Source organism: Falco rusticolus, chromosome 1 (assembly GCF_015220075.1).
Source record: "Falco rusticolus isolate bFalRus1 chromosome 1, bFalRus1.pri, whole genome shotgun sequence".
Taxonomy (NCBI): Eukaryota; Metazoa; Chordata; class Aves; order Falconiformes; family Falconidae; genus Falco; species Falco rusticolus.
The window spans coordinates 38,878,453-38,897,292 of NC_051187.1; the positions used below are offsets into that span (position 1 = coordinate 38,878,453).

At 40.5% G+C, this 18,840-nt stretch overlaps 1 protein-coding gene across 5 annotated transcripts in view; it reads right to left on the reverse strand.

Moving 5' to 3' along the window:
* The window catches only part of CLTCL1 (clathrin heavy chain like 1), a 38,650-nt gene that overhangs the window by 13,300 nt on the left and 6,510 nt on the right, over positions 1 to 18,840 (reverse strand). For 3 of the 5 annotated variants that reach the window (XR_005102237.1, XR_005102234.1, XM_037375238.1), the window contains exons 2-23: positions 18,293 to 18,500; positions 17,664 to 17,666; positions 13,935 to 14,203; positions 13,498 to 13,659; positions 12,579 to 12,692; positions 11,112 to 11,285; positions 10,654 to 10,851; positions 10,076 to 10,276; positions 9,800 to 9,952; positions 9,050 to 9,172; positions 8,168 to 8,305; positions 7,799 to 7,963; positions 7,214 to 7,394; positions 6,677 to 6,840; positions 5,833 to 5,958; positions 5,376 to 5,518; positions 4,571 to 4,805; positions 2,603 to 2,725; positions 2,053 to 2,198; positions 1,480 to 1,663; positions 717 to 909; positions 66 to 223 (exon numbers count right to left, since the gene is read on the reverse strand). Coding sequence is in view for 1 of the 5 variants with exons in the window: in XM_037375238.1 (XP_037231135.1) it covers positions 66 to 223; positions 717 to 909; positions 1,480 to 1,663; positions 2,053 to 2,198; positions 2,603 to 2,725; positions 4,571 to 4,805; positions 5,376 to 5,518; positions 5,833 to 5,958; positions 6,677 to 6,840; positions 7,214 to 7,394; positions 7,799 to 7,963; positions 8,168 to 8,305; positions 9,050 to 9,172; positions 9,800 to 9,952; positions 10,076 to 10,276; positions 10,654 to 10,851; positions 11,112 to 11,285; positions 12,579 to 12,692; positions 13,498 to 13,659; positions 13,935 to 14,203; positions 17,664 to 17,666; positions 18,293 to 18,500 (3,561 nt within the window). In the remaining 4 variants the exon portion in view is untranslated. The remainder of the gene's footprint in view (positions 1 to 65; positions 224 to 716; positions 910 to 1,479; positions 1,664 to 2,052; positions 2,199 to 2,602; positions 2,726 to 4,570; positions 4,806 to 5,375; positions 5,519 to 5,832; positions 5,959 to 6,676; positions 6,841 to 7,213; positions 7,395 to 7,798; positions 7,964 to 8,167; positions 8,306 to 9,049; positions 9,173 to 9,799; positions 9,953 to 10,075; positions 10,277 to 10,653; positions 10,852 to 11,111; positions 11,286 to 12,578; positions 12,693 to 13,497; positions 13,660 to 13,934; positions 14,204 to 17,663; positions 17,667 to 18,292; positions 18,501 to 18,840) is intronic. The other 2 variants (XR_005102235.1, XR_005102238.1) reach the window with 1 other exon arrangement.

The following is an 18,840-nucleotide window of genomic DNA, read 5'->3' on the forward strand; positions in this document are numbered from 1 at the left end:
GCAAGAATCAGGAGTCAGATAAGCAGCAAGTCATACATGTTGTATGTATGTGGATCAAGACATACCTGTTGTATATGGGCATTATTAGGGCCACTAATAAACTCCTCCAGCTCTGACAGACGATTAGTTTTTGCCAAAGCAAAAATAAGTTCTGTCTCTACATAAGACTCTCTAGCTTTCTTCCTGGCCATCTGTAAGAACTTGACTAGGTCCTCCCAGTTATCTTGAAGAGAGAAGAGATATTTAAGATCTTCTGTTTAATCGTTCTGTATTGCTTCACCTTGCCCACCTTAGGAAGCTTTCACCAGTAGTATCAAGGGTCTCCTCCACCATAATACTAAAAATTGTTCACATTAGTTACAGAATTCCCTGCTAAACACCAAGTCACCTTCACATAAGGTTTAACTTCTTGCAACTATTCTACAATCCAGTTGGCAAGCAATTCTGCCATATACAGCTATATAGATACATGATACTTGGCTATATTTTAGATTATAACAGCCCAATTTCTCTCCACAGGAAGGTCTATCTTTGGTATAGCAACACAGACAAGCATGTTGACAGGAATCTAAATGACTCATCCGTGCCACGTACTGACTGCTCCCATTTCCTCTGAAACAGAATTCCTAAGTCTTAAGAATCCCTGCTGCCTGATGTAGATGCAAGAACATAGCTCACGCTCAAGCAATCCTAAGTTCAGGGATGCTTTGCCTTACCATTTCTATTAGCTGCTTGAACAACTTCCATGTAGGCAGATGGATCATCTGCCTTTATATAGGAGTCAATGGCTTCTTTCACCAAGTCCTTCTGGAGCTGTGCTCTGGCAAGCTGGCTCCATACTGCTGGTTCGTTACATCTCTCTGCAAATTCATAAGCACGGTCTAAGTTGCCAATGTGCTCAATCAGCACCTGTTTGAAATTGAAGTTGCAAGTTAAAAAAATTAAATGTTAATATAACAGAACCCTTCCTTCAAGTGTATATGCTGTTCTGTGTAAGCAATCAAGATAACTGCTTTTAGCAATCAAGATAACTGCTTTTAGAACAGTCATTTCTGTCCAGTGAAGTAGAGGCAGTGAGAATAAGACTCTTGTTGCTACTGTTCCTTCTCTGCCTTACACAAGTCAGTAAGGCTGGCCTAAAGACAACATCTAGTAGCATTTACTTCTGCACCTTTCAACTATGTCTCCAAGGCAGCCCCCGAGTCAAATGCAGCACACACACCCCAAGTGTATAGTGCCTAGTACCAACTCTTTGATTACTTTGACCAGGTGAGCCTCTCCAGTCATTATTTTTACTTTGTTTTGCACTTTTTTGCACATAATCCCACTTCTCCCTGCAACTTAGCATCATACAGCAACTGTACTCTTAAGTCTCAACGATTTCGGTGACAATCACTCCTTGAGAATCAATGTAACAGTACACTTCCCATTCTCTCTATTGCTATCATTCTATACCTTCATAAAGGAATCGCATCTCACCTGAACTGCTGAAGTATTAACATCAAATTTTCTGAATATAGCGAAGGCTTCTTCATATAGCTCATTACTGATGGCAATGTTTGCAATATCTGGGGCATCATAGTTATCCAGCCGATTGATGTATTCCATCACACGAGTGCGGTCAGCCTTAATGGCAGTCAAGATCAGCAAATTCTGGAGATTCCTTTGGTTAACAGAAGGCACAGGCTATAAGTAGTGCAAGGTAACACCTGCTTAAGTGACATGTATTGTACATGCAAAAAAAATACACCCGCTTGCTGGCACTAGCAACAACCTTTCAACCCCAGATTGAGATGCACTAGCATTTGCCTTCAAAAAGAAACTGCTTATAAATCAGTGTTGTCCTCTCACAACACATCACTGCAAACTGCATAGTGTGAACTAGCTCTGTTCTTAAAACACGGAGTACTTCAAATCCTGCTTTTTCACCTCACTGTACACATGTAAGAATGCTTAAGTCCTGCAACCAAGAGGCCCACAAATAACTTGGGTCACTTCACAGCCTAGACAAAGGCACTGAATAGGCTAACCTTGTGGATGCTCTCCTCTTACCTGTGTTCACTGAATACGGAATTATCCAAGACAATTTTTTCCAGTAGCTCAATCAATTCATTAGGCAGGTCAGCAGTCATGAAAGCCTTCACAGTTACAGAAACCTCCTCTGGATCCTGTGTCTCTGATAAAGCTGTTTGGACAACCTAGATTTGAAGGTAGAGAAGTATTAAGAATTTTCCCCAAATAAACTATTTGCCAACCTATTCCAGTGAACCACAGACTAAGGCTTCAGAACTCAGAGCATTTTGTCAAGACAGCAAGAAAGAGCTTTATCCAGTATAGAAGTAACTATTAAAGTCACACTTTGAGTCTGTATAGGGAGCAAGTTCACCAGAGGTATGTCACTCCACAGGACAGAAATAATATCTTACTGGTAACTAAATTCTCTGACCATGAAGGTCAGAATTAATACCTGCCACTTAAACTCTTGTAAGTTTCTGTATGGTTGAGATAGGGCCTCAAGAGATCTTGTAGGGGAAGACAGCTTCACAATATTTGAGACATCCTGAGGTTTCTTCATACTGACAGTTTAGCTTTTGCACTGTACCTGGTCAATAAGCTGCCGCCTGAATGGGTTGTTTTCTTCCAGAACATTTGCCCAGAGCTCAGGGTCCTTCCTGCGTACCAGATAGCGAGCCTCACTTTTAAACAGTGAGTTCTCATTGCAGACCTAAAGAAGTTACAAATATTGGCATTAATGTTAAGGGTCACTACCACAAGACAGGTTTAGCTAGCTATGAATCAGACAATCTAGAAGACTGACTAAAACTAATTGCTGACCAATGCTAAATGCCACAGACAGGTTCTTACCCAACCTCTGATCTGGAAGGCTCATGGAGAAGGTCTCCAGCAGAATTTCTATAGCTTCTCTTGGTTTTGACCGACACAAATACTGTGACAGTGGCTTCACAGTAACTATTTGCTTCTGTTTGAAGTGAAGACCTGCAGAAGCCTGAAGAACTTAAGTTTTAAATCTAGAAAAGGGAGCCACTAGCCTGGGCAGTGTTAAGTAGTGAACTTCGGAATGGTGCTGGTGTTTAAAGCTAGAAATAGGTATACTATCTGGCATCATTAGCTTTACACTAGAAGTGTGCAAAGTAGCAAGTGGCTTTGATTCACCCGTTAAGGTGTTAAGGGTACAGAATAAATGTGAACTCTCCTACAGAAGTGCAGCAAGGATGAGTTATGATCCTATTAGTACCACTAGCTTCCATTTCCAACTAGAAGAGTAGAAACGTGAAGGTCTATTCCATCTTCTACTAACAGGGCATGTTTTGTTAGTATCCAAATTAGCTCTTGGAATCTCGAGTACTTTACTGTAAGCAAATTAGTAGTAGCACAATTTTACTTTATGTTGTACATCTAGTTGCAGGGCCCTCTTCTAGGAGGCAACAACATCTCAAGAATAATTCTTAGGAAATTTTTTTTTCCCTCCAGAACCAGAAATACCCACTCAGAACATCAGTTCAAGAAATAAACTGGTACTGACAGGTTTTTATAGTCAACCAGAATGTTGAAGCTTATCCTAGCAGAAGTTTCCTAGCAAAACAGTTCAGAGCCACCTTCATATCTCGAAATAACAGCCAAATGCAGCCAGCCTTTTTCTTCCTCTTTCCCCACCCCCACCCCCTAGCTACGGAGGAGGTATTACTTCAAAAAATAGCTGTTTCAGACTGGTAAGTCACCCACTTTCAGCAGTGAGCTTAGGTTACCACCATTCTAACACTCACAGGGTAGTTCTTGCCAGGGAAGTGTTTACTTCCTTTCAAAAGGGCAAAACAAGCTAGTTCTTACCCCTACACAGCTGACATTCTTTGCATATACTAATGCAGAAGCACAGGTAGGAGGAAAATGTTTTCTTTTTCAGCAGCCACAAGCATTACAATCTGGCATTAAGCTCTGGTGTTCAAGACCAAGATGTGTTCAGAGAACCCTGGGAATTTCACTTGCCCTTGAACTTCTGAGGGAGGTTCTAGGAATCTACAAGCTTAAGATAGGAGAGGAATGCTATCAGAGTAAGTCCTTGTAGTTTGATGGTCAGCATTTATTTCCCTCATTTCTAGTTAAGTTTTGGAGCAACTCTGAAGGTCAACCACAATAATGGAAAATTACAAGCCTCATTCTAGTTTCAGGGAAGCTTTTCCTCCTACTGTAGTCAGGCTAGGTGACAGCCTGTCCCATCTGCTGATCAAGTGCTCAAGGCTCAAAGAAGTCATATTAACAAAGGTATATTCATTATCTGGGCCAAATAATTTAATTCTGAACAGAATCAGTAGATGAAAGCCACAAATGGTACCTTACAATTGCAGTGCTGTACAATTTTAGTTCAGGCATATAGCATAAGAGCTCTTGTCAACAGAAAAATTACTGTCTCCACGCAGATGAATCCTGCCTACCTCAACTCCTGAGTGAGACTCCAAGACAGGATTCTGCAAGTGTTAGACAAATAGCCAGCTAGGCTTCCACTTCAGGCAGCAAGGTGTTCTAGCATGTTGATAAATGCAGTTTTGCTAACCTTTATGAGTTCCAGATCACACTGTCCCCTCTCATAAGCAACGCAGGCCAGATGAGGGTCTCTCTTTTCACAGTATTTGCCAACTACACGGCTGTCATAGTAAGGATTCTCACGAAGGAAGCGCTCCGGATTATTGTTACTGTCAATGTAGATTTTGGCCAAGGCATTATGAGTCGCAGGTTCTTCACAGCCTTCATGAATCCTTGATTCAAGCCATGGCAACAGCAACTTAAGCCTTTGAAAAAGCAAACATTTTAGGTTTATAATTCAAACTGAGGTATGCTTGACCGCTACCCATTAATACCTAGCATTCACTTCAAACAATTCTGCTGGTCAGACTTAAAAGCAGACAGAGCCCAACCAGTTATTTCTAGTGAGTCTTAAATGAGTGGAGGCCAAATCTGCAGTTTAACATCAGGGAAGGTTGCAGATGCCAATGCTTTTGCAATGTTACCTTTCAATTCCTTTTCTATTAGCCAGCTCTTCATGCTTAAAGCCATTTGTTCATTTTACAGGTAACTAAAAACTAGTTACACAAGCTGTGATTTACTTCAAAGGTACATCCCATGGTTGGCTGTACAGGAAGTGTTCAAAAGCCATGTTATTTGTCATGCAGTGCTGTCAGGCATTCCTATATGGCTCAAATATCAAGAGACTGACTAGAAAATCTAAGCTGCTTTTCTATAAAGAAACTTAAAACAATATTAGGATTGTATCATTCAACAAAATTGCATCTAATTCCATTTGGGTGTACACCAGAGCCAGGAAAGCCTAGGACTGGTATACACAGATGCATTTTCATTACCGATTTCTTTTTTCCACTTCAGCCACCAGCTCATCTGTTGAGAACTGGCCTCTAACCACCATGATCAAGTTCTTAATGACATCTTCAGAACAATCCACATCAAGAAGCCCTCCAACCACTGCTGGTATACGGCTAGGATTCACCTAGAATAAGCCACCATCATACAAATTAGTTATTACCATTACTAATAAGCGACCCCCAGTCTTCCACATGGGGAAGCTCTAGTTAACTTAAGCTGTGCTTTAGAGCAGTGAATTTTACATTATAACACATTTGTATACACATTCCAGGAAAAACTACACTTAAGTTTGTAATGGACAAAAGGCTTATTGGAGAGCCTGTGCACTAGCAGTAGCTAGTAGCTAAAAGACGTCACAGATTTTGCTTTAGTCTACTAAAATGTTAAGTTCCTTCTAAGAAAGGAAACAGCAAGAACTTAAAACTGGATTTTCCTTACCTTCTGTACATAAATCTCTATATACTTCTGCAGGTTATTGCGATATAAGTAGAGCACCAGGTCATGAACAAAGTCAAATCGATCACAGACAATGATCAGAGGAAGCTGGTCTGTAAGCTTTGCCTCCTGTATTGGGGGGGAAGAGTAGGTAAGCAACCACCATTTGCTGAAGCATTTTCAAAGCAGGAAAATCTGACCAAGTTCCTTTAGCACTAGAAGTCATAACACATTCCAATTTAAGACTGACAAGCAGGCAACTGACTTCAAAAGCAAGTCATCCACTATGAATACCATGCAGCCAGTGTATCAGTTGAGTTTTAAGTTTAGGCTCTTCATGAAGTGTCACATTAGGCCTACAGCTCTAGCTTCACAATCATTATCAATTTACCTACCAATTCAGGAGACTGTTGCTGGGGCAAGAACTCAACACCACAAAATGAAGTGGCATTAAAATCCTATTTTACCAGTCACAAAGCATGTGAAATGTTGTAGTACAGGTTGACTCTAGTTTTAGAAAGCTTTGTCTAGCCAATATCCTTGATAAAGCTTCTGCTGAATACTTCAGCACAGCCTTTCCTTCTGCCAGCCTGGATTCACCCACTGTTAGGCGACAATAAATTCATGAGTTTGGTACAAGTTATATCATACGGGCTAGTTTTAAAAAGACTGGTTTGTTTTCCCAGAGGTAGCCTAGAAGGACCTATTATATGCCTGGAATAGCATCATATTCCTATTGCAGCTATACAGTAGACTACTCATAGCCTTGAGCTGGTATTTCCCTCCATTATCTGCTGCTAAGCAAGACATACAGAGGACTGCTCAATCCATTGGACAGAATAATTACCTTCAGAAAGTTCTTCACCCGTTCCGGGTTATAGCAGTTACTTTCACGGCAGATTCTTTCCACTTCCTTTATCTGACCAGTTTTGCAAGCTGCCTGGATGTACTTGAAGTGAACATCAGGATCCTGGCTGAAGTTTACAATGGAACCCAAGAAATAGAACAGTCCTAGGAAGAGTCACATGTTTTTAGCACAGTTAAAAGGGTATGTGAAGCAATTACAGACTGTACAGGCTTCAGCTTGTAACTTAGTTTCTTAACCCTCTTGAGCAAAGATCAGAAAGGAAGATGAAGCCTGAAAGGTGTGTGTGGGGGGAAGTCCTTCTGATTTTTCCTGCGGTTGAATGAAAGCGACTCTCAGCAGGGTTGAGCTGTCTAGAAGAAAGCTACCCCCAGAACTCGCTGTGATAAGCTCACTTTGATAAATGCATCCTAAGGTCCAGCCATGTGACAAGCACCTCTCCCATAAAAGCTACAATCGTTACTATTCGTTTCAATCAAGTAGGGCTTCCAACTAAGCTGCTTCTCTCTAATACTGTACCTTCATAGCTTTTGAAAGATTCAAAAAGCTCCACAAGAGACTGGGTACCAAGCTGCTCATGGTATTTAGAAGCAACTTGCACGCAGAGTTGTAGGTTTTGCCTAATGTTGGCTGACAGCATGGCACGTAAACACTCCACAGAGTCTTCAACTGAGAGAGAGCCAAAGAAGTTCACAAGCCACTGCAGAGAGAAACAAATTTTTCTCAGTAACTTATATAGGATGACTGATTTCTAAAATGTGACCACTAGCCAGTTTCTACCCCAGCTACTAAAGCAGTCTTCCATGCATTAAGACCAAAGACTTAATAAGAAACACACTCACCACCTTTACAACTACAAAACACGCAGTTTTGAAGTAAGGTTTGAAACACCCACCCAGGAAACTAGGTCAGATTTAAGCCACTGAAAATACAGATTACAGTTTAATCATTAATTGGACAATTTTTTTGAAACATAGCTACATGTGCTACTTCAGTACCTACAAAGCATCTCAGTGGCTGCAGGGATTTTGGTAGCTACACAAGTGCTAAAGGGTGTTCATTTTACTTAAGCTTTCATTTTCTTACCCTGTACAAGAGACTTACCTCAGGATTCAAGAGATGAGTATGAACAACAGCACGTTTAATATCATAGAGATCAGTGTAGTGTTCCAAAGCTCGCTGGAGCAAACCTGCTTTTTCACATAACTGGGCAATATGAGCACGATCATAGTGTGTAAACATTTGGTTTCCAAGAATGGCATCTGCAACCTAGGAGGTTACATTTCATATTCAGACTGTCAGAGAACCGTAGCAGCTCAGCCTAAAAGTTGTTGAAAAGTCACAGCCGTGACTCATTAGTAGTCTTTGATATTGCTAAATTACTTATAAGTCAGTATTAGACATCACATTACTGTGCAAGCCTACTACTGTCTCTCCTTCACTTTTTGGAGGAACTAGGTTAAGAGGTCTTACCTGAGGGGCATGAATCAAATTCATTTCCAGGAGACGAGTCTGAAGGTGGCCTTCTGCAGGGCGGTTATTTTTCAGGGCATCCAACAGAAAGGATGTGCACTGCTGAATAAGACTGTTCTCCATGAACACATCCACAATCTGTTGAGATTGGTCAAGTTAGAAAAGGGGGTCTAGATACACACGTGCACATTTTTCTGTATATGTTAAAGGTCTAGCTAGAAGGTTAAAACAGGAGCTCACAGCACCTGGCATGCTATATTCCCTTTGTTTTCAGAGGATTACCACCCTGGTAGTAGACAAGTTTCCCACTCTGTCGTCTTTTTCTCTAGAATGTAAGCAGCACATTACTTTGAGCCATTATGCCAGATTTTCCACCCACTGTTTAGTTTTAACACAGCATGCAAATCCCATTCCTTCTTTCTTGTTGGGATACTTGCTAAAGAAAATCTAACACTTAGAAAATTTCTAAGCAGCTGCAATTATTTGATGCAAATTGTTGCCTTATTTCTCTACCCATTTAACTAGAAGTGGCCACTGGCAGCCAGCACTGAACTTAGGTGTATTTGTTCATCTTCCTGTAAATTCTCAGCAAGGGAGGAGTTAATGTAAGCTCCGTTAAAGCCAACAGTAAGACAGTAGCACTCTATTGTTTACACTAAGACTGTGGCAGATCCACTACCAATATTACAGCAGTAAGCCAGAAAGCTTCCACAAGAACTTAAGAGCACACTTGCCTCTAAAGACTTAACAGCAACCAAACTTGACTAGTTTAGTAACTTTTCTAGCCAAGTCAATTAAGACCTGAACTGGCCTTACCAGTCCCCAAAACTATGCTATTACCTCTGTCTAGAAAGAGACCAGTACTCTTGTTGTAGGCATCACCTGGTTAATGTTAGCCAGTGGCTCCTCATCCTGTACCAGCATCTGAGAGAACTGTAGGCCTTGCTCTGGACTGACTCTCATCACACTTCTCAGTAAGAAGATCCAGTCTGGGGTATAGCCAACCTAGAGATTTTGGAAACAGTCATGCATACCTAGGAACCTTTACACATCTTTTAAGCCTTCAAATTCCTTAGCATAGGCACTATGTACTGCTGTGAGGTTGCTAAGCCCATCCCCCATCTTCCAGAAATTCCCAGACAAAAGCGCTGCTTGTCTGTTGACACAGAAATTCAGTATTCACCTACTTAGTAACTGAACTTGTGCCAGAGAATTTCTATTGTTAATTAAGAAAACTGCTAGGGATAAATCTTTCAACAATCTTTAGGTAATATCTGTCAAATAAGGTCCTAAACTTACAAGTGGACATCAGGCAAATTGTTTTGAAATGTATCCAAACAATAAGTCTTATAAATTTAGGAACCATCTTATCTTTATTCTCTAGAATAAGCTTGAGCCAGTCCATTAATTTAGCAGCTCAAAATTCTGGATGTTCTGAATTATTTTGCAGACTGCTCAGACCTTAGTTATAGTGCGAATTATTGTGTATAACAATGAAGAAAACACTGTTTCTCAATCTTACCTACTTATCAATCTCAAATGACAGGAACCAAACTTATCTCATGGAAGATAGCTTGAGAATGTACACATTAAACAAGATAGAGTCTAGCAGGTTGTGATAAACAACTTTACCTTTTTAGCATACAGCACTATTTTCTGGAATTGACCAGTTTCAGCAAAGCACTGAATCACTTTGTTTGGCACATTAGCACGAAGATAGACACTGAGTGCAAGGGTTGGGTCAGCTGTCTTCACCAAGTCTCCCAGCTCCTCTGAGCACTCCAGCTGAAGTCAGAAGCAGTATTTTGTCAAGCAAAAGAATTCAGAGATGTAGGATCAACAAAAATATTGTTCACACTCCGTTGTTACAAGACAACAGAATTAAGCCAGTGTCATGATCGAGCCTACCTTGTCTTCCTTCAGCCACTTCTCCAGAAGCTGCTTGCGGCCCTGCTGTAGGACAGGGCGGCAGAGCTCCAGAGACTCAAACTTGTTCAGCTGTCCCTGGTCAAGCAATATTCCAAAGTACTGCAGCAGAGGAGAGGCCTGCCCAGGCTGAGCTGGTACACTCTGGAACTTCCTGATTGTATCACCGGTACGTAGAATTCCCTGAAGAGGCACAAGACAGAAGGAAATTTTAATTGATGAAGGCTGAATAGTATAAGTCAAAAAACAGGTGTTAAGCTATACACTGAAGCATCTACTCTTAAGCCTTCAGGGTGGAGATCTTCAGACCAATGACATTCTAGCAAGAAGCCAGTGGCCACAGCAAGTCCTATCTATGGCTGGAAAATATAGCAGATACTCCTTTATGGGATACAAGAGTGAGTTAGTCAGAACCACCACCCACCTGCAGAGAACTAAGGCTAGCATTTCAGTACTTCAGTTTTTCACTGTCAAGTACTGAAATGCAAGTAAGCTAAGCAAGTCCACCAAGCTAAGGCAAATCCCCATGACTTCTAAGCTTTACCTTTGGAATTACTTACCTTTGGTGCAGATGCAGCTACTTTAGCAGCATCTGCATAGTTTCCTTGAGCAAACAGTGTGTTGAACTTTCTGGCAAATAATTCCTCTGCCCCAGCTAGATTACTACGTATAGCCATACGCAGTCCCAAGTCAGGATTCTGCAGAACATTCGTAGCGTAGTTCACTATGTTGTCTTCCTCAACACATACAGAAAGCACCTGGAAATGACAAAAGGCATAGAGTACTGTCCTTTCCACAACTATGAAATATAGCAACCAAACTGCAGCCCATCAGTGCAGTAGTAGGTAACTAACAAAACAAGTTCTTCCCCAAACAGTTCCGTACTAGGAGAGGTAAAAACTGACTAAACTTGCTACTTGCTCCCTTCCATGACAATAGTTGCATCAAACCACTCATTAGGTTCGTTACATTCCATCTGAGCTTTAGAAGGCTCAACACCAGAATGCTGATTTGTTACCTGTCCTTTTTTGTTCACACCAATAATGCCTGAGGTAGGTTCATGAGGAGCTGTGACAAAGATAGTATCAGCACTAATACGGTTCATGTAGATGCACACTCCAGACTCCAAGTCATACATGTGAATATATCCATACTTTGTGATCAGGTAGATAACACCATGCTTAATTCCAATCTGCAAAAAGATGAGTTTTTATCAGTCAAGACTAAGACTGTAACAGTTAAGACAGCTGCCTTTAGCCTAGTCACAAGACAGTACAGCAGTGACATGCCTTTGCACTGACACTAAGAACAAATATAGCTTCAGGCTTCTTCCTTACAGACTCAAAGCAATGAATAGCTTTGTTAGCCATTTGGAGACAGCTCCACTGAATAGAGAGACTGAAGGCAAATTAAAATACACCTGCAGCAAAGGACATACTCCTCATCCTAATGAGCCAGGCTAAGGAAGAAAGCTGGGGCATAATTAGCATTATAGACTAGATATGTCAGTACAAGTTTATTTTCAGAAATTAATGAGATAATCGCACTTCCAACAAGGCCTACCCAAAGCACCAGCAGAACCTAAACCAAGCTATAGAGTATCCCAGTTTACCTGCCAAGTCACTTAAACTGGGGAGGCTCTCAAGCCAAAATGGTCTTCAGTCAAAGAAGGAATTCCATTTTGGAACAAGTCTTCAGATGTTTTGTTAATTAAGCCTCAAGCTGAAGTACAGAGCCACATGAGTCCTGCCATGTGGACAGCTTTGTTTAGTTTAAGACATCTCTTGATTCATTTGTGAAGCTGGTCTATTAGACTGGTCAGCAGTTGCATGCTCTGAGATAGTTTGCTTCTATTACACAATGTCTAGCCCTACAGACATGGTGAGTGACATTTGGTCTGTCAAGGCAACCAGATACACTCTTTCCTAAAGAACTTCCCACCGGTTTCCCAAGTCACCTTCTCTGTGACAGGAGGTATGCTGATATAGGACTCCCCAACTCCATTTGTCTCTTAGCAAGATCTACTGTAGATGAAATGCCACTTTTGTGTGAAGCTACATCAAGTCTTGTAACATTTTTATCTATAAACCTGAACACCAGTAGGAAGTTCAATAGCCAAAGCAATGTTAGAGGCATTCTACTGGAGGACACTATTCGGGGTTTTCATGGATTGTTTTTTTTTGTTGATGATTATGAGTTTTCTTGGCAGGGAATTGCTGGGCGGGGCGTTGTTTGGTTTGGTTGTTTTGTTTTGGTTTTTTTTTAATAAAACCCTAAGTTGACATACCTGGACAAATACAGGAACAGCCTATGTATTTGTTTGAGTTACTGTTTTAATGTCCAGGCTACCTCCCATAAATCTACTAACACCCCTCCCAGAACTAGGAGGAACGACAGCTAAGCACCAGTAGAAATCATTCTTTACAACAGAGATGGCAACTACTTACTAGGCTATAAAGTTGGGGTTTGGGGGTCAAATATTTACCTGCATTGCCACAGGAAAGTCTGTCTGTGCCTCAGGTGGGAAAAACACATCAACAGCTTTCTTAACAAATGGCTGATTTCCAGTAGCTGGCTGACCTACTTCAATTATGTGTAGCTAGGAAGAAAAAAGTACATGTCACAAGATTTCCTGCAAGTACAGCCACATGAAAGAAGTTTCTCTCTTCAGATATGCTACTGAAGTTGACTTGTCATACTTGGCTGACGAATACCTGCCCAGTCCTGAACCAACACAGTCTGGGGAGCTGTGCTCCAAATATTTTAGGGGGAAAAAGTCTTCTAGAACTTGATAAAGTAAAAATGAGGAAAAGATTAACAAAAAAAAACCCACACACTTTCTATGGAAGCAGACTACAGAATATGTTTCTATTCAAGACAACTTGTTGAAGATATTAAGTGAGACTTGTCGCTACATCAACAATTTAAGGACAAGACTAAAAAGCTCACAACATTTTAGTGTTACCTCAGCTCTTTACAGACTGCTCTGCAGTTGTAGCATATTCAACTGCTATTGAAGTCCATTGTCAGTTTGATGCAAACAACCTACCTACAGCATTGAGACTTATCTAGTCTCTCTGTACTAAATTCAAGAAGCAAAAGGCTGCTTAAATGACTTGGCTTCATACACACAAAAAAACACATGGGTTAAAGGATCAGCTTAACACCCTGAACTCTGTTCTTGTTGCATCTACGTTTGTTCTTATGTTCAAGTTTCACCCAAGCAACTCAAGACTTTTTGCAGTTTCTATCCTATTGAAAGAAAGCATTTTGATGCTGACCAAATAATGCTGCACAAATGGCTCCCAAACCGTCCAGAGAGCATGCACTAAACTGTGATCACTGAACCTCTATTAGTACAGAGTTCTGCTACAGCAGAACAGGAAAACAGCAGCAGACTTTACCTTGCCCCCTGCAGGACTCCTCACAGCAAAACAGAAGAGGGTAGAAGGTTTGGCATTTCCCTCTATTTTGAATTCTGCAAAAGCTGCTGCATGGCCCTCTATAGGTTGGGAGACTTTTCTATCAACTGAATACAGCTGCATTGCACCAACCACACGATTTTGCTGGAAAAAAGAAAGGTCAGCTTTTAGAGATAAGATTTCAGATGTTTATAGCAATACCTTTGGGACAGTAAACTAAAAAGCAGCCAATGCCACTCACCCCCTCCTCCAACACTTTAATTGCAATAAAGCTCAGATTATTTCTACACAAAAGAGGTATCTTCTAATTTTTGATCTATAGAAACCAAAGTTAAGAAACTATAGCAGCTATTAAGTGAAGCAGGACCAGGGCTCTCCCAACTGTTTTCATAGCATGTTATTATTTCCAGGTAACTTACCTGTGCTGAAATTCCTATCAGTAGCAGCCATTTTTGGTGTTCATCTGTTCTGTAATTGATGATTTGGCAGCCTGCAAGACTAGCATGCCTGTCAAACATCTTTTGGGGTTGTGATTCTCCCTCCATGCTCCAGTGGTAGACTGCTGTCTCCGTTACCAATGCAACTGTATTCACAGATATCCATTTCCAGAAGATCACTTCCTCTGCCATTGTGTGGGCTTTCATTTTACTTTTCATCTCAATGTTAAAGATCTGAAGTGTTTTCCCAGCTAGTATGACAAAACATCATAGATAGATTATCACAACGGCCATCCTATAGTCTGCATATTTACAAGCACCCTGTTTAACCCACTATTCCAGTGATATTACAGAAAGGGTTAGTTTCCTGTCACACCTGAGTCTCCTCTGATACTCAACCCTTATTAAACAGAATCCTTTCTCTAACCCCAACACTTCTACCATCTCTGAAGAAAAAAAGGTCTACTTCTTATGGACACTTACAAGGACAATGCAACATCTGACAAGTATTAACAATTTAATTAACTATAAGCTGTAGTTGAAATACAGTCTAAGCTCTGTAGCCCTAGTTTAGGTAGCAGCACCGGTATACCAAGTTATTGGTGTCTACCAGGTGTCATTTGGTATAATTAATAGAATGAATGACTCCAGTTTGTGTCAATCTAGTAGCTGTAGATGACCTGGACTGAGCCCAACAGCGCAACACTTGCAACAGCTCAAGATAGAATGGAGGCTGTGGTTTTCAGCCATTTTTCTTTTGAACAAACTGTGCACTTTACTAGGAGATGGATGGGCTCTGTGCAGCAGTAACACAAGTGCCTATTGAGAACAACAGTCAAAAGTTCAGAAAGATTACAGAAAGGTTTGGAGCTTTAGTTCCAGTTAAGGTTACCACTGTGTTATGTAGGTAACTATACTGCAGGTTTAATCTTTACTTTAGTATTCCTTTTAACTACCAGAAGCCTTAACTCTAGTAAGGGTAGACTTAAAACTAATGTTAATTGAACCAATCCATACAAAAAATATGGGACTATAATCCTTTCAGGAAGCCAATGTGATGTTTTAATTCACTGCAGATGAGACTACTCATGTCTAGAAATATTGTTTTCTGTTCACAAGACACCCACTCAGACTGCTAGAGTATTGGCTTGTAATGCCATTATTTCTATCCACTTTTCAGAAGTGTTTTCCCTGTTTGTAACACTTCTGACTGTCAAACTGGTAGACAGACGTTCCTTCTACTGGAAAATTTTGATATATGAAGGCTGCTAGCCACTGAGGAATCATTTTCAAGAGATACTAACCCCAAGTTAATACATTTCTTGGACCATTCTATAACATTTTAGTATAATTTATACAGTAAATTGACTGTATTAGTTTAATGCAGTGCCAAGAGATAACACAAGCCTTCAAAGTTACCACAGGCAGTGTTTATGCTCCCTGGGTTAGCTGCATAAAGAACTATTAACCTGATCAACTAGTTTCTAGGACAGCTTGCTAGCTCTCCTGGGACCAAAAGCAGCCTGTTTCTGACCACCTTGTTCTTTACATGCAGTTACTGTATTATACAAATACAATAAGCCCAGGCCTAACATCAGTTATAAACTGATAGCTGCAAACAGCATATTTACTGTATTGGACAATTTGTCCAGCAGTGGACTGATGCTATTAAGCAATTGCTTTCGGAACTTCCACAGTGTGCTGCCTTGCATGCAGAAGGCAGACAAGTAGTTCTGGAAGGGCTCTAGTCACCATCTGAACAGGAATACCAGCATGTGCATACAGAAACCGCTCTCACAGTCAGTCTTTCTGAAAAGAAAGGAGAATATCCTTCCTAGTTTTAAGAATGCAGAAGGAACCAATAAGCTACTAAAATGAGCTAAAAGCTCATGCTTATCTATTTTCTAGACTAAATCTGACTGCTGTGTTACAGTTGGAAATGGTTTTAGAAGCTTCATTAGGCAGCTAGCTCTTGACGTTGGGGGCCACAGAAGTCATTCAGCAATACAGTTTAAGTGTTGGCAACACAATCAAACTTCAGAACTCTAAACTAATTAAACTGGAAAAAAAAACATTTGGACTGAGAAAGCAAAACCTGCTAAAAAGTCATAGTGAGGGCAAGCATAAGTTTGAATCTTATGTCTACTTGAACACTTTCTAAGGTCAAGATCTGAGAAGAAGCTACACTCTTACATAAGTTCTTCTGATCAAGCTACCAGACTGATTAGTCTACTGAAGACCATTCTCTACAAGTGTCGTCAAGTAAGCAGATTTGGTTTTTGAACACTGGCACAAGAATTTACATTTCAGTTCACTGGAGCATGAAGTTTCTCCATTCTAGAAAGAATGGAAGCACCCGAGTGCTGCATTCTCCACTTATACCAACAGGGGAGTACTCTCGGCACAGAGCAAAGCAAGAAAATCACAAACACAAGGCCAAAGCATAAAGCTCAGTACACCAGGAGAATGCCACGTGCAATCCAGAAATGAAATTGTGCATACTGTATTTCAGTTTAAATCAAAAAACATTTCATTTCTTTTTCTGAGGGTGGGTTGGTATGTTTATTGCTCAATAATCCTTAGATTATCAGCAACTCCCAATCATGGCACACTGTCACAATATGCAACAGATTTGACTACTGAAGCCTCAGTCAATCATCAGGGAAAAGTCTGGAGTGACAGACTGATTTGAACCATGTCTTCAGTGCAGTTCACCGTAGTTCTGCTGGTTATCATGAGCTCCACTCATCCTCTTTTCCACCCAACCTCTCAGTCATTAGCTTACTCACAGAAGAAGAGATTAAGTTTGCAGTACCTGACAACACAACTTTGCATGTCAATGTGACATCATTCACTCAACCTTATCTGTTCAGAGGACAAGCTTATTCACTCTGCACAGATAGAACAATACTCCTTTTGAGCAAGTCTTAACCTTGGCAAGAATAAAGCTCTGTTCTTCAAAGCTAATGATGATCCATTTAGGTAGTAGCTTAGTTTTAAAACCAGATGATGTAGTTTCCTTTTAAGAGCTAGATGAAGCTCTGCTAGTATAGAAAAGGCAACTTCCTTGCCAGTATGGTTTGTTTAAACGGGTCCAAGATTAAGGACAGTGAACTCTTGCTAGATTTGAAGTTATTTTTTCATTGTTACCTTTACCCACACGCCAAGTAAGGCAGTCCTTTGCAAGATGTGTAAGCATCTTAACTGAAAGTTTGACTTCAGCTGAATTTGTGATTAACACATTAGTTTCCCCCTAATGTCAATATAAGCCTGAGATCAAAGACAAGAAGTTACAGGTTTTGTGTCAGTTCTGAGGACAGTTATTTCTTGGACCCCTAAGTAATTTCAACATGATTTCTCACAATAAAAAAACCACACTTAGGCAGAAATTAATAGCACACAAGACATGCTAGCAGAGGTCTCTCATAAAAATATTGCAACTTGGTTTTGTCTATCAACTGTACTTCCATCACGTATACACATACACAAAGAGCACACTTCTTCACTTGGTACAGTCAATAGTCAAAGCAGCCAAACGGTTAGCAACAAGCCAATGGAGAACATGTTTACTTTAATACCAGCTGAGGATTGAGATCCCTCACCTGGCTATGAAGTGAACTGTCAAATGGCTACCTTAAAGTTCAGTACTTTTTATGAGATTAGACCACTCTGTACTACCGAACATGAAACGTCATGACAAAGTTCACTCACCATCTGTTTAGATAAGATGCAGGAAGAAAAGTACATAGTAACAGTTATTGGGATTAAACAGCAGAATTTGGTCATTTAAGAGCCAGAAATTTATTAAAAATCATTTCTTCAAGCTCAGTGCTACTTAAAGGCAGTATCAACACCACAGGTAAGCAGAGGTCTTCTATCTGCAAGATCTCACTATTGCCAAACTTAACATGCTTGTACATTCAGACTTTCACAGTTACTGGCCATCCTTATGACATTTTGGTGATATCTAGTAATCTCTTCAGAGCTACAAGAAAGGGCCAGAGCAGACAGTAAGAATTGCTTCACACTCCTATTCATCTTCACAAGTGTCCATTATGTTTACACCACCTGTTTAAAGGGAAAGTATAGCATATGTTGACCTGGTCGTCAGTGAGAATAGGAGGCTGCAGCGCCAGGCCCAAGCATCTCACACCTACCTGGAGGCAAATCATCCCAAGATTACTGAAAACTCCACTGCCAAAAATACAGCATGCAAGAATATTCAGCCTCACGTACACTGTCCTTTGAAAATCTACATAAATCTTACGCTTACGAGCACATGTAAGCAGTAATACAGCTAAACAGTAGGTTTCATACTGCAGTAACAAAGGGTAACTCACCTTTTAGTGCAATTACTTTAGAGGCTGGATTCATGATGGCACTTTCGGCAGAAATTGGACGTCTGATGGGTGTTGTTGGATCGCTCATGTCAATTATCACTACTTGTGCCTGCTCTCCCACTTTCTCCCTGATGCAGATGAACTTGTCAGATTCCATTGTTAGAGTGCTGAATCCAATGTTTGCTGGGTTAATGCCCAAATTTTGGAGCTAGAAAGACGGAAGAGTGCTTTATTATCCTTCTAATGTAGAAGGTTTAACTCAAGCCTCTACATCTAAAGTCCCCTCCAGAAGAAAATACAAGACTGGCATATTTCTCTGACAAGAGTGTATATTATGGAGCTATGATTTGTCTTCCGATTCTCTTTGTTCCATAGGTAAAGAAGTACACAATTCTTAATATTCAAGTCCTAAAGAGGTTCCAAAGTTGTGTTATTGATGCAAACTGAAAGGAGTTTTAACTTAAGCATTTATTGCTTAACTTAGTTCTAATAATGTGATAGGCTGTATATCATCAACAGCAACACTATTCCAGATTTAGCAAGGCTGG